The following is a 15148-nucleotide window of genomic DNA, read 5'->3' on the forward strand; positions in this document are numbered from 1 at the left end:
AATTATCTGAGCAAAGACCTTGCCCGTCACTTAAAGCAGAGTCACCCCTCGGTCGTTGTTGCAGTCTTGGCGATCACCCTTCCTTTTCCAGAGAGGGACAACAAGGCCCCTCTTCCAGTCAGTTGGGATGATGTCTGTGTTCGAGGCAGAGCACAGAACTGCATGCAACGACACGAGTGCAGCATGTTCACAAGCCTTGAGAAGTTCAGCATGGATGCCACAGATCCCTGGAGCTTTACCCCATTTCAACCCGTCCACCACAGCCTGTGTTTCCACAAACGAAGGCGGACCACAGTTGATTGGAGGGTCAGCAATCGGGATTGTAACACCCCCGACGTCCAACTCGACAGCTGGTGGATCAGCCTGGTACAACCGCTCAAAGTAACCGACCTAGCGGGCCTTCACTTCGGACTCCTCTGTCAAGAGCCCACCTTCTCTGCTCTAACTGCAGCACACCCCGATGGGCTTGGACGAATGCAATGCATGAATTCTGCAATAAGCAGGATGAGAATCACTTGACCACAAGTGATGCTCTATGCCCTCACAGATTCCTCGCACATAGGCGTCCTTGTCCACCTCAGTGCACATACAGTTTTACGTCTCAGCTCCCTGAACAGCTCAACTCTGCCATTCAGCCTGGCCCTGCGACTCTGGGCAATGGTATCCAGTATCCCTTGAGAGACAAAATCGTTCGTCGCTCTCCTGTGAGTTCCAAAACATCCACCAGCAACATCAAGGATGGTGGTCTTGAAGGCACTCCATAACTCTTAAGGATCCCCCAAAGCACCCAGACCCTCCAAATCTCCACTCAACCTGTTCACAAACTCCTCAGCTACCCTCTCATTCTTGAGCTTGCCAACATCCAGCCTTGGCTGTGATGGTACCATTCTCCTGGATTTAAGGTGCAACTTAAGCGTTGCTACAACAAGCCAGTGGTCAATATTGAGGAACCGAGCACTCCGGTAGGCCCTGCAGTTCTGGATCATCCTCCAGTGACTATCAACGAGCACATGGTCAATCTCCCTTGCCACACCGCCAGTGTTGGAATACCAAGTCCAGCGATGAGCTTCTGGGTGCTGAAACCATGAACCAGCCACCATAAGTCCATGACTTCTTGCAAAGTCAAGGAACTTAGTGCTATTCAGGTTCACAGTTCCAGACCCATGGGGACCAACACACGTCTCGTAACCATCCCTATCAGTTCCAGTTGATGCATTGAAATCTCGTCTGGGGCAATGATCAACCACAGACTCGCGCATGGCATAGAATGTGTCCTTCACTGGTGAGATCACTCACCTCAGTTGGAGCATATACAGAGACCAGGGAAATGACACCAAAGGAATGACGAATCCTTAGTCTCACAATATGCTCGTTTACCGGTGTTACCTCAATTATCATTAGTCAGTTTATTGGACACAGCTACAGCAACTCCTTGGGCATGCTAACCATCAGAACGACCAGACCAATAGTAGGTGTAACCACCCACTGTGATCTCACCGCAATTCGGTCTCCGAACCTCAGAGAATGCTGCAATACCGATGTCCAAACGCTTGAGCTCAGTTGATAACAGAGATAGGTGATCGTGCTCTCTTAGGGATAGGACATACCAGGCACCCACCTGAAGGGACCGCCTCAGGTTAACCCAAGGATACCGCCGTCTGGTGGATGACATCTCAGTACCACCCCGATACACTCTCCCGCAATCTGATCCAGGAATGTTACCCCATGTTTTCCCTCCTATCATCAAAGATTGGGGTCCCGAAGGCTTTGCCTCAATCCCGTCATCCGGTGAGCTGCCCTGCGAAGGGAAGCTGCACAGGAGGTACTCCCACGGAGTGGGTTTTCAGATTTTTTTTTTATGCTTCTGAAATGTTTTGGGAATGAAGGGTTTTACGGTGGCCGGAGTGCAAATCCTGCCACCAACCTCCTAATAAGAAGTAACCCAACTGCAGGAGGACGTCCGCAGACACAGTTGGGCACTAGATATGGATGGCCGTTGGCTCACAAGGAGCTCCTCTGCCCTTTGACAGGTTTTTTTTCTTCATCCTGCTGGGTGTTCATCCATATCATACACCCTCCTCACCAAGAAACTTGGTGGGGGAGACGATGTAGTCACTCTATTACAACAGTATATAATATATATGTATATATATATTTTATATTATATTTAATAAGTCTGTTGTGTCACACAAGACCGGCTTCATCAGGCACACAAGGTATATTGTGCCTGATGAAGCCGGCTGTGAAGCCGGTGAAACGTTGCCCTGAGACCAGGTCTGCTCTCACATTTTTGCTCAAATTGCTGGAGTCGATGGAGTTTTTACTTTTGGTTGGAAGCGCCTTCTTCCTCTTTAAAATTGTGTTATCCCAACTGCCCCAATCTTATCTTCTTCTTCTTCTTTCGGCTGCTCCCGTTAGGGGTCGCCACAGCGCATCATCCGTATGATCCGCAAAGTGATTTGGCACATGTTTTACACCGGATGCCCTTGCTGACGTAACCCTGGTCGCCTCTTACGACACAGGGATATGGTACACCTATTTTAACCGGGGTATACACCGGCCCAGTACACTGGTACTCATTTCGCCAACCTCGGAAGGATGACAGGCTGAGTCAACCCCCTGGTGTATTAATTCAGTGGCCCAATGGGGCTTGAACTCAGGACCTTTTGGATCTCAAGCCGCTGCCCTAACCACTGCGCCAACACCAGGCTATTACCCCAATCATATATATATATATATATATATACATATATATATATATATATATATATATATATATATATACATATATATATATATATACATATATATATATATATATATATATACATATATATATATATATATATATATATATATATATACATATATATATATATATATATATATATATACATATATATATATATATATATATATATATACATATATATATATATATACATATATACATATATATATATATATATATATATATATATATATATACATATATATATATATATACATATATACATATATATATATATATATATATATATATATATATATATATATATATATATATATATATATATATATATATATATATATATATATATATATATATATATATATATATATATATATATATATATATATATATATATATATATATATATATATATATATATATATATATATATATATATATATATATATATATATATATATATATATATATATATATATATATATATATATATATATATATATATATATATATATATATATATATATATATATATATATATATATATATATATATATATATATATATATATATATATATATATATATATATATATATATATATATATATATATATATATATATATATATATATATATATATATATATATATATATATATATATATATATATATATATATATATATATATATATATATATATATATATATATATATATATATATATATATATATATATATATATATATATATATATATATATATATATATATATATATATATATATATATATATATATATATATATATATATATATATATATATATATATATATATAGATATATATATATATATATATACATATATATATATCTATATATATATATATACATATATATATATATATATATATATATATATATATATATATATATATATATATATATATATATATATATATATATATATATACATATATATATATATATATATATATATATATATATATATATATATATATATATATATATCTATATATATATATATATATACATATATATATATATATATATATATATATATATATATATATATATATATATATATATCTACATATCTTCTTCCTCTTTCGGCTTGCTCCCGCTAGGGGTCGCCACAGCGGACCAACTGTCTCCATTTTGCTCTATCCTCCACATCTTCCATTGACACTCCAACCACCCGCATGTCCGCCCTCACCGCATCCATGAACCTCTTCTTTGGCCTTCCTCTTCTCCTCCTGCCTGGCGGCTCCATCTTCAACATCCTTCTCCCGATATACTCCGTTTCCCTCCTGTGCACATGTCCAAACCATCTCAATCTCGCCTCTCTCACTTTGTCTCCAAACCGTCCTACCTGCGCTGTCCCTCTAATACACTCATTTCTTATCCTATCCATCCTCGTCACTCCCAACGAGAATCGTAGCATCTTTAACTCTGCCACCTCCAGCTCTGCTTCCTGTCTTTTTGTTAGCGCCACCGCCTCCAAACCATACAACATAGCTGGTCTCACTACCGTCTTGTATACTTTCCCCTTCACTCTTGCAGCTACCCTTCTGTCACAAATCACTCCTGCAACTCTTCTCCACCCACTCCATCCTGCCTGCACTCTCTTTTCACTTCTCTCCCACACTCTCCGTTACTTTGGACAGTTGATCCCAAGTATTTAAACCAATCCACCTTCCCCACCTCAACTCCTTGCAACTGCACCATACCACCACCCTCCCTCTCATTTACGCACATGTACTCCGTCTTACTCCTACTGACTAACATTCCCCTTCTCTCCAGTGCGTACCTCCACCTCTCAAGGCTCGATTCAGCCTGCTCCCTACTCTCCCTACAGATCATGATGTCATCCGCGAACATCATGGTCCATGGAGACTCCAGTCTGATCTCGTCCGTCAACCTGTCCATCACCATTGCAAACAGGAAAGGGCTCAGAGTCGATCCTTGGTGCAATCCCACTTTAACCTTAAACCGGTCCGTCATTCCTACCGCACACCTCACCGCTGTCACACTGTCCTCATACATATCCTGCACGATCCTCACATACTTCTCCACCACTCCCGACTTCCTCATACAATGCCACAACTCCTCTCTTGGCACCCTATCATAAGCTTTCTCTAAATCCACAAACACACAATGTAACTCCTTCTGGCCTTCCCTATACTTCTCCATCAACATTCTCAAAGCAAACATCGCATCAGTGGTGCTCTTTCCTGGCATAAACCCATATTGCTGCTCACAGATCGTCACCTCTCCTCTCAACCGAGCTTCCACTACTCTTTCCCACAACTTCATAGTGTGGCTTAACAACTTTATCCCTCTGTAATTTCCACAGCTCTGCACATCACCCTTATTCTTGAAAATCGGAATCAGTACACTTAATCTCCACTCCTCCGGCATCCTCTCACTTTCCAAGACTTTATTAAACAATCTGGTTAACAACCCCACTGCCATCTCTCCTAAGCACTTCCATGCCTCCACTGGTATACCATCTGGGCCAACCGCCTTTCCACTTTTCATCTTCTTCATAGCAGTCCTCACTTCATCCTTACTGATCCACCCCACTTCCAGATTCACTATCTCCACCTCTTCCAACCTTCTCTCTCTCTCATTTTCTTCATTCATCAGCTCCTCAAAGTACTCCATCCACCTTCTCAACACACTCTCCTCGCTCGTCAGCACATTCCCATTTGCGTCCTTTATCACCCGAACCTGCAGCACATCCTTCCCAGCTCGGTCCCTCTGTCTTGCCAATCGGTATAAATCCTTTTCCCCTTCTTTTGTATCCAGCTTCTCATACAGCTCGTCATATGCCTTTTCCTTGGCCTTTGCCACCTCTCTTTTTGCTTTTCGACGCCACTCCTTATACTCCTGCCGACTTTCTTCATCTCTCTGACTATCCCACTTCTTTTTAGCCAACCCCTTCTTCCTTATACTTTCCTGTACTTCCTCATTCCACCACCAAGTCTCCTTATCTTCCTTCCTCTGTCCAGATGTCACACCAAGTACCTTCCGAGCTATCTCCCTCACAACTTCTGCTGTCGTTGCCCAATCATCCCACCCATCTTTACCACCATCCAGCGCCTGTTTCACCTCCTCCCTAAATTTCACGCAACAGTCTTCCTCCTTCAGCTTCCACCATCTGGTCCTTGGTTCAGCCCTCACTCTCTTCCTCAACCTCACCTCGAAAGTCATCCTACAGACCACCAATCGATGCTGTCGAGCTACACTCTCCCCTGCCACAACCTTACAGTCACTAATCTCTTTCAGGTTGCATCTCCTACTTAAGATGTAATCCACCTGTGTGCACTTTCCTCCACTCTTGTATGTCACCCTGTGTTCCTCCTTCTTCTTGAAATACGTGTTTACCACTGCCATTTCCATTCTTTTTGCAAACTCTACCACCATTTGCCCTTCCACATTTCTCTTGTTGAGACCGTACCTCCCCATCACCTCCTCATCCTCTTTATTACCTTCCCCAACATGACCATTGAAATCTGCTCCAATCACCACTCTTTCATCCTTGGATACACTCTCCACCACTTCATCTAACTCACTCCAGAAATCTTCTTTATATTCCATCTCACACCCCATATGTGGGGCATATGCACTGATGACATTCATCATCACCCCTTCAATTTCCAACTTCACACTCATCACTCGGTCAGACACCCTCCTCACCTCCAATACCCTCTTGACATGATCTTCCTTCAGGATTATCCCGACACCATTTCTCCGCCCATCCACACCATGGTAGAACAGTTTGAAACCACCTCCAATGCTCCTCGCCTTACTCCCCATCCACTTGGTCTCTTGTACACACAGTATGTCCACCTTTCTTCTCTCCATCATATCAGCCAACTCTCGCCCTTTGCCAGTCATCGTCCCAACATTCAGAGTTCCAACTCTCACCTCCACACTTCTACCCTTCCCCCTCTCCCACTGCCTCCGGACTCGCCTTCCCCATCTCCTTCTCTTCCTTGAGGAAATATATATATATATATATATATATATATATATATATATATATATATATATATACATATATATATATATATACATATATATATATATATACACATATATATAAATATATATATATATATACATATATATATACATATATATATATATATATATATACATATATATATATATATATATATATATATATATATATATACATATATATATAGCATTACAACAGGTAGCATGAATAAAACGGTAGCATTACAACAGGCTTACACTGCATTACTGCGCCATGACCTATGGAGAGAAGAGGCTGGACCCACTGACATGTGATAATTGCTGATTGTGGATAAACTCACCACAATACTGCCATTAACACCACCATTGGTCGGTTAACCTTCAGGTCTGATTGGATGCTGTGCACGAGACTCTGAAACACTGCTTCGTGATTGGTCGTCCAGCATAACCCACCCACTTATTTAGCATTCATATGAGAGGGAAATCAAGTAGGTTTTTTTTTTAACTCCTGAGGAAAGTCTAACCTAAAACTTTTTCTCAGAAAACTGCGTCAAGCAGCTACCACAGACTTGTGAACCAGCGAGCCTATCTCCAGCGAGAACCAGCGAGGGCAGGAATTTTGAATTTGTTCATGGTGCTGGCAATAGCTCACCTACTCCTCATGAAGGATACTGTGGGATTTTTTAATGTCCACCAACTATTGCCAGCAGACTTGACTAAATTCTTCATGGAAGGAATCGGGTTTTTAGGATAGGAAAGCAAATTATGGGGGACAGGAATATTGAAAAAGCAATAGAGCGTTTGAAAATAAATGATGGAAAGCTTGTCATTAGGGAGGAGGAAATTGAAAAAGGGGAGGGGGTGGGGAAACATTTTCAGAAGTTGCTGAATGAAGATAATGAGTGGGATGGAATTGTTACATCCAGTGAAATTGAAGGTGCAGAAAAGGAGATGACAACAAGGAAATAAATTACATCTCAGTAATTTCTTATTGGATTCTAAAGTGGTATGCTTGCACAAAATGTATTTTTTTCCTGTAGTTTCTGATTTATTTAATACCTCTGGCTGCTGGCATTATGTTTTACAATCTTTTTCACTGTTAAATTTTCCTTGAAAGTTGATAACCATAAGGAGCACAAATTTTCACTGCTTTAAGACTAAGCAAATGGCATTGTTAAATCTTAATGAATACAATTATGCCCCGAAGGATAAATGTAAGGAAAAACATGAATTTCAGACGAGCCTCGACAATGTATACAAAAAAAAAGAATAAAAAGGGAGTTTAGGCTGGAAAACAGTCTGCACAAAGGAGAATGGCACAGCAGTAAAAGCTGCATTAGGTGCCCTAATCCATAAAATGTTGCTTACCATGAATATCATGCTTACCTTTTAAATAAACAAATATAGTCCTTGTAACACTGTCAACATTGAGCTGGATTTGCATTATACCTTTGTCCTTTACCCATCTTATTTGTCTGTGTGGGTCTTGACGCTTCGAAGTGGAATGAAATGGATAACCTTTACTCCCTCCATCTACCCCCTGCCTGTTTTATATTTCCAATCGACATATCTCCTCACAATGTTGCTGTTGTTTATGCCTCTGCCATGTTGTTGGTATTAGTGCTGTTTTTGAATGTGTCAATTAAATTACAGAAATGTTGCTAACACACATGACTTAACAAAACTCTCTGATTGGATGGTCTTTAGAACAATACAACTGCAACAACAGTATGTAGCAAATAAAATTGGTTAAAGGTCCACAGAATAAGAATTTTTTTTTGTTTGGATGTGATTATATTGATCCTCCTCCTCCTCCTCCTCCTTCGTATGAAGCACCAGGCTGCGGGTAGCATCATTGACTGAGGGCACGGCTATCCGGCTAATGCAATGCCCCGATTACCAATACACTGGTACTCATTTTGCCGACCTCGGAAGGATGAGATGCTGAGTCAACCCACCTGGTGTTAATTCAATGGATAACAGGGGCTCCAACGCAGGACCCTAAAATCCTAAGCCAGCCACCCTAACCACTAAGTCAACACCAGGTTTATGATATTGATTTTTAAGTCATAAACAAAGAACTGAACATGGTTTTTAATTCTAATATATTTTTTAGGTGTTACAGTTAAAAAAGCCTACCCTGAAAATTCCACAACACTGTCATGGTCATTATGTCGTCTCTGTTAAGTAATCGAGGGAAAGATTTGTCAGAACGGAATGGATAACGGCCGCACAACTCACTTCAGACTTGTCAGAAAGTGAATGTGACAAATATTTTTCTGATCAAGAGCCTCAGATTACGACGATCGTCAAAATCATTATTTAGTAGGTGCTGTCAGACCATACATGTATGAACCCAAGGTGGTAATTGGGGATGACATCATGCATGAAATATCTGGCATTCACAACAATCAGGATGACGTTGAAGAAAGGCTGGGCAATAACAGCTGGTAAAGTAGTAAATCATATAGTTAGAATGTGGTAAATGTAGAGTTTCGTGGTATTTTGATGTAACACTTCTCTGTAATTATTGTAGTAACCACAACGGCACTCGGTAGAGTGCATAACTCTGCCAGGCTGAACAGTTTATGTTTTGTATCCCACTGATTGCTTTATTTAAATTCCATCAATGCGATTCCAACTCGAAGACACAATCTCATTTGCAAACTAGAGGGGGAGCACTAGGTCGAGTGCAAAACCTCCGCCGCCAATACTGCTGGGTGACTTAAGTGAACCTGATATCCTATTCATTGTAGGTAAAAACGGATCAGACTCAACTGAACTACGATTGAATAAACTAAACGAGATCGACGCGGATGTAGAAATGCCAAAAAAATAAAATCGAAATTTTTTTGAAAAAAAAGTTTCAAAATTTGTTTTTTTTTTCTCTAACAAATTTTTTTTTGGGGGTTGGGAAATTACTTAAAACATGTAGAAATGCAAAAAATAAAAAAAATAAAATAAAAAAATTCAAATATTTTTCTAATAAAATCGAATTTTTTTGAAAAAAATTGCAAAATTTTCGAAGTTTTTTTTTTTTTGGACCAAGTCCAAAATCTAATGGCATGATCCTTGGACCATACCTAATCCCCCCACCAAGTTTCGTCGAAATCCGTCCAGGACTTTTTTCTGTAATACTGTTCACAAACAAACAAACAAACAGACAGGGGTGAAAACAGTAACCTCCATCCATCTTCGATGGCGGAGGTTAACTGGAAGGGCACTCGGTAGAGTGCACACCTCTGCCACGCAACACCTGATCCACAAGAACATATCGGGCACAATACATTTTTGAAATATTATGCTATATATCGTGTTTGGCCCTTTCTCTCAATGGTGAAGAATCATTAAAAAAAATTATAGTAGTCGGATCTGGATCTGTATCTTCACCAAAATCGAATCAGTTTGTCCTTGTCACACACACCGAACCTGTCCACCAAATTTCATCCGGATCCGTCCACAACTTTTTGAGATATCCTGCACACAAACAAACAGACAAACAAACAAACAAACAAACAATCAAACAGACAGGGAGGGGTGAAAACATAACCTCCTTCACTTTCAGTGGCAGAGGTAAAAAAAAATCAATTTAACATATTTGGAAACGATCACATCACTCCGAGTGATTCATTACAGGGATCGATGTCCGATGACGTTACTACAGGGATTTCCCGACTGCTACCTGGTCTTGTTGATGGTACATTGTACCGCCTTTTCATTTTGAAGTATAGTTTGCGGTAACTGAAAAAAAACAATGGGATAAATAGCATCATGGAATTAAGGTAAGAAATAGGGGAGGGGGTGGAAGGAGGGTGAGAGTAAAGCTGGGACAGCTTTTTGGAAGATTGGAGGGGGGGGGGTTCAGACTTTCAGTGGGAAGGGCGACATGGAGGATTTGAAGGTTTGATTGCAAGGTGGGGATCAATGCCTTAAGGTTGGGAAGAGAAGATGAGGACTTGGGGTTGGATGGGGTGGAGGGGGATGGGGAAGAGTAAAGATAGGATAGATTTGGGAAGGGATGGGTGAGGTTTTTTATGAGGAGTTGTCAGAATTGCATGTGTAAGTTTCCTCATAGTAAAATTATGTGTGTGTGGTTTTGGTGGGGGGGGATGCAATCACCCTATCACCCTGGGTAATATGCTGGTAAATCATAGGTGACAAAACTCAAAAGTAGAAGTCAGACAATAATTGTTGCAGTTTCTCACTTGTAGGCCCTTTCGAGATCGTACATATATCGTCATGCATCAGTGTTTCTGTAGCCTGAAACGTTCGTACCTGACATACATTCCCGGCCCATGCCAGTGTGGCTGAGTACGCATCCGCAAATAACAGGCATTACAATGTGAACGTTGATTGTTGCTGTCAAACTATGCGCCATAATAACGGAGATTAAACATCATTTCATAGTTTTCTCCGTTTCTGCAGATGATCTATCTGCTTGGCACATAGATGCTACATGTATATTACTCTTAGCCCTGCCTACGGTTGTACGTATGTCTGATATGGCTGTACCTGTATGTATGCATGCATGTATGTCTGATATAGCTTTACCTGCACATATGTTATGTACGTAACATAGAAAGTTACTGATTGATTACTAGAGTTGTGGTGATCATGGCCGATGCTAAGTAGAAAGGCTAAGTAAAAAATAAAAACGCTACTTAACCTCAGTTTCTCGTGCTTTTCTGTAGCTGTTCTGTCCTTTTTCTTCTTCTCTGTTAGATTATAATTATCTCTCGTCTTCGTGGGGATCGCATCGGCTTTCAATCGCTTCAATTTACTCATCCCAAGCTGGGAATACAGGCCGGTGTCATTCAAATTATCTTCAAAATGGGCGCTGCAAATGACGCTTGAAGCAGTTGGGCCACATCACTTTCGTCTGGTCAGTTTTACCTTGGATGTCCATATTTTCATTACAGCTGGATCTTTTGAGAAAACATGCACACTCACACCATCTTTGGTTGTATTGCTACAACTAACAACAATACATCTAGCTGGCATTCTCAGTACTTTTACAGAGGTCAGAGCATATGGACACCATAAGTAAACACAAGTCCCGCAGCAAAAGTATCCTCAAGATGACGTGGTGAATCGCATGATATTTGATGTAATCACATCGCCGCTTTTTGGGGCACAGGGCCAATGGAACCTAAAAGGACACCAAAAAATATTACATTCCTCCTTTTATTTATTCAAGAAAATAACTATTAAGTGTTAAGAGAAGCCATATCTATTCATTAAACCAAGCATGATTTTCTGATTCTGTGGACCTTTAAATACATGTTTGTCATAAATTGTCTGTTGTTGAAACAAAAGAACGATGATTTATATGCATCTTAATTTTGGAAGGGTGTAATTTTGCTTGCTATGACTTCACCAGCTGAAGATGAAGGCCCGGGCAGCACTTCGCCAATGGAAGACACGTTGCCTGGCAGCTGAGGAGCTCAGTGGGCAAAATGCCAGAGATGCTGAAGCAGCACGTTCTCAACTCGGTGCTGCAGCTCAGCAAGCTGAAACTCTGCGACAGGAGTTGGCGCTAGCAGCAACATGGCGAAAGACTCAAAACGAAGAAGGACAGCGGCTTGAGTTTGCACTGCAGATGACCTTCAAACGAGCTGAAGAGCTTGATATTGAGATGCGAGACTTGCGGAAGAGTACCAGGAAGCAAGATCTTATTTTGGGTCATTGTGAAAGTAAAATTGTTTGTCTTGAAGCTGAACGTCAAAAGTTGCAGGATGAAGTGACCCGGCTAGAGTTGGAGCATCGCTGCAAGAATGATGAACTTGCTAAAATTATAGATATCACAAAACGTCGTGCCGAGGAAGCAGAAGGTAAGGTTACTTTTGCTCGTAAGGAGACTTGCCGTCTGAAGGAAGAAGTGACGAAGCTGATGATTCAACTTGAAAAGGAACGCCAGTTCCAAGAGCAAAAAGAAACTGATGGGCAGTATTCCACAGGCAAGATGATAAGGCAACAAGAAGAGAAGGCACAGAACTTGATTAATCGTACCTTATCTGAAAAACCTTCTTTGGAAGATACTGTTCAAGCTCTTAAGGTATGCTAACTAAACTAATCTCTTTAAAGCTAAAATCTCTTTAAAGCTATAAGAATGTGCCTACATTTGCTTCACTGAATGTTTTCATAAATTAGCATTAAATAATTTTGGTAATCACATATTCTCCAGTTCTGAAGCGGTGAGATCTAGAACTGTGAGAATTAGAATCATTGTGTGAATGTTGTAACAGACAGAGCAGAGAAGATTTTTTTTTTTGTATACCTTGTCGAGGCTCGTGTGAGAGCTAATACACAATGCACAGCAAGAGGGGCATGAGACAAGAGGGGCGGGAGTGGGAAGGACAAAACAGTGGGGAACAGAGACATTAGTAGATCTGTGGAAGGGAGAGGGATGGGGCAGGGAACATGGGGAATACAAGATGGACATTACAGGGACTTTCGGGAAGGAAAGCAGGGAATTTGAAGGAGGTGGGCTTGGGTGGATTATCGGGGATAGAAAAGATCGAGGATTTGGATGGGGGATGAGAAGAGGTGGTGGGGAACAGCTGTTTGAACGCCTGGAGGGAAGAATGGGATTGAATAGAGTGAGGGAGTTTATCCCAAAGGCAGGGAAAAAGAGGAATAAAAGAGTGAAGGTGAACAGTGATTCGTGATTTTGGTAGTTTTACCAGAAGGGAGTTGTTGGCGGACCTTGAGAGCCCTGCGGAAATGTGGTGGGGACAAATCGCAGAGAGAGCGTGGGGGGGGGGGGGGGCGAGGCTGGAGAGGAAACGGTAGAAGACAGAAAGATGGCCGTCCAGCCTGCGGTGATTGAGTGAGAGACCCAAAGACTCAGCCTCATTGCGGCAGATGCCAACGATCCGAAATGCCTTGGTTTCCACAGCATGAAGCCGAGAAAGGTGGGAGGCAGGAGCACCAGCCCAAAGGGGAGAGCAGTACTCCATCAAGCTGCGGACGAAAGCTTTGTAAGTGGTCAGGAGCTCAGGTGGGCCGAGGAAGGACTTTGCACGACGGAGGATTCCCAGTCGGCGACTGGTTTTGGAGGCGAGGTTTGAAATGTGGCTTTCCCAGGAAAGGTCATGGCAGATCGTGAGACCCAGAAGCTTGAAAGAAAGGACTTCTTCCAGAGGATTGTTGAGAAAGTGGATGGGGGGTTTTCTAAACGGTCCTTTCAGAGAGACATAGTGAGAATGTGAGATTTGTCCGGATTGAAAGACATGTTCCACGTGTTGGACCAGTTTGTGATTTTATCCAGATCTGCAGTGAGCGAAGAAGCTGCTACTTGCCGGTCTGAGGGATGACCGATGGTACGGCAGAGGGTGGAGTCATCAGCAAAGAGATATCGAGGATTTTCCAGAGAGTCAGAGAGATCATTGATGAAAACCAGAAAAAAGAACAGGGCCCAGAACGCTACCTTGAGGAACTCCAGCCTGGACAGGAAGAGTGGATAAAAGAACTCCATTTCGGGCCACACGTTGACTGCGACAGGAGAGGAAGTCTGCGAGCCATGAGTGAAGATGGCCTTGGATACCATAGGAAGAGAGTTTGTTGAGAAGGGCAGGTTTCCAGACCGTGTCAAAAGCACGTGATATGTCCAGGGATATGGCTCGGATTTCCTGTCTGGCATTGAGGACCTCCATCTATTGTTGGGAGAGCAGAAGCAACATATCCAGGGTCGAGTGACCTGGTCTGAAACCAAATTGATGATCGGAAATCAAGCCAATGGAGAAGAGGAAGGATTTAATGTCTGTAGCGATGATGGGTTCCATAACCTTGCTGATGATTGGGAGAAGGATGATTGGTCTGTAGTTGCAGGGATCTGTTTTTGCACCTTTTTTATACAGGGCAGTAATGTTTGCTGATTTCCAAGAAGATGGCAGATGACCTTGAGTTGAGCAAATGAGAGGGTGAGCAAGAGCACAAGAGCAGGTTTTTATGACACGTGGGCTGATGCCGTCTGGACCGGTTTCAGAATCTGAGTCGAGGTTTGACAGCAAGCTCTCCACCTTGTCAGGAGAAACGGACACAGAGTCCAGGGACAGTTGGGTGCGACTGGGTTAGGTAGGTAGAGAAAGCGATGGGTTTTGGACATAAGATTTAGCTGCAAACACCGAGTTTAGGCATGCTATCAGCAGTGCGTCCATTTGAGATAAGGGAGGGGATGGAGGGGGAACATACACCAAAAACATTTGATTAGATGCCACCAGGATTTTGAGGAATTCGAGAGGTTTGAAAGTTCAGACTTGAGCTTAGAAAGACGTTTTCTGGCTCTCCTGAGGGTAGATACACATTTGTTCTGAGCTTTATGGAAGGAACTGAGATTACCCTCAGTTGGGTTTGCTTTCCATGAGGCAA

General features: G+C 41.5%; 1 protein-coding gene across 3 annotated transcripts in view; it reads left to right on the forward strand.

The window, feature by feature from the left end:
* The window catches only part of CEP128 (centrosomal protein 128), a 126577-nt gene that overhangs the window by 48755 nt on the left and 62674 nt on the right, over positions 1-15148 (forward strand). For all 3 annotated transcript variants that reach the window (XM_085858469.1, XM_085858470.1, XM_085858468.1), the window contains one exon: positions 12159-12833. In XM_085858469.1, coding sequence (XP_085714595.1) covers positions 12159-12833 — 675 coding nt within the window. The remainder of the gene's footprint in view (positions 1-12158; positions 12834-15148) is intronic.

The sequence above is a fragment of the Eptatretus burgeri genome, chromosome 15 (assembly GCF_056783735.1).
Source record: "Eptatretus burgeri isolate ZD-2024b chromosome 15, Ebu_testis_v1, whole genome shotgun sequence".
In the NCBI taxonomy this organism is placed as follows: domain Eukaryota; kingdom Metazoa; phylum Chordata; class Myxini; order Myxiniformes; family Myxinidae; genus Eptatretus; species Eptatretus burgeri.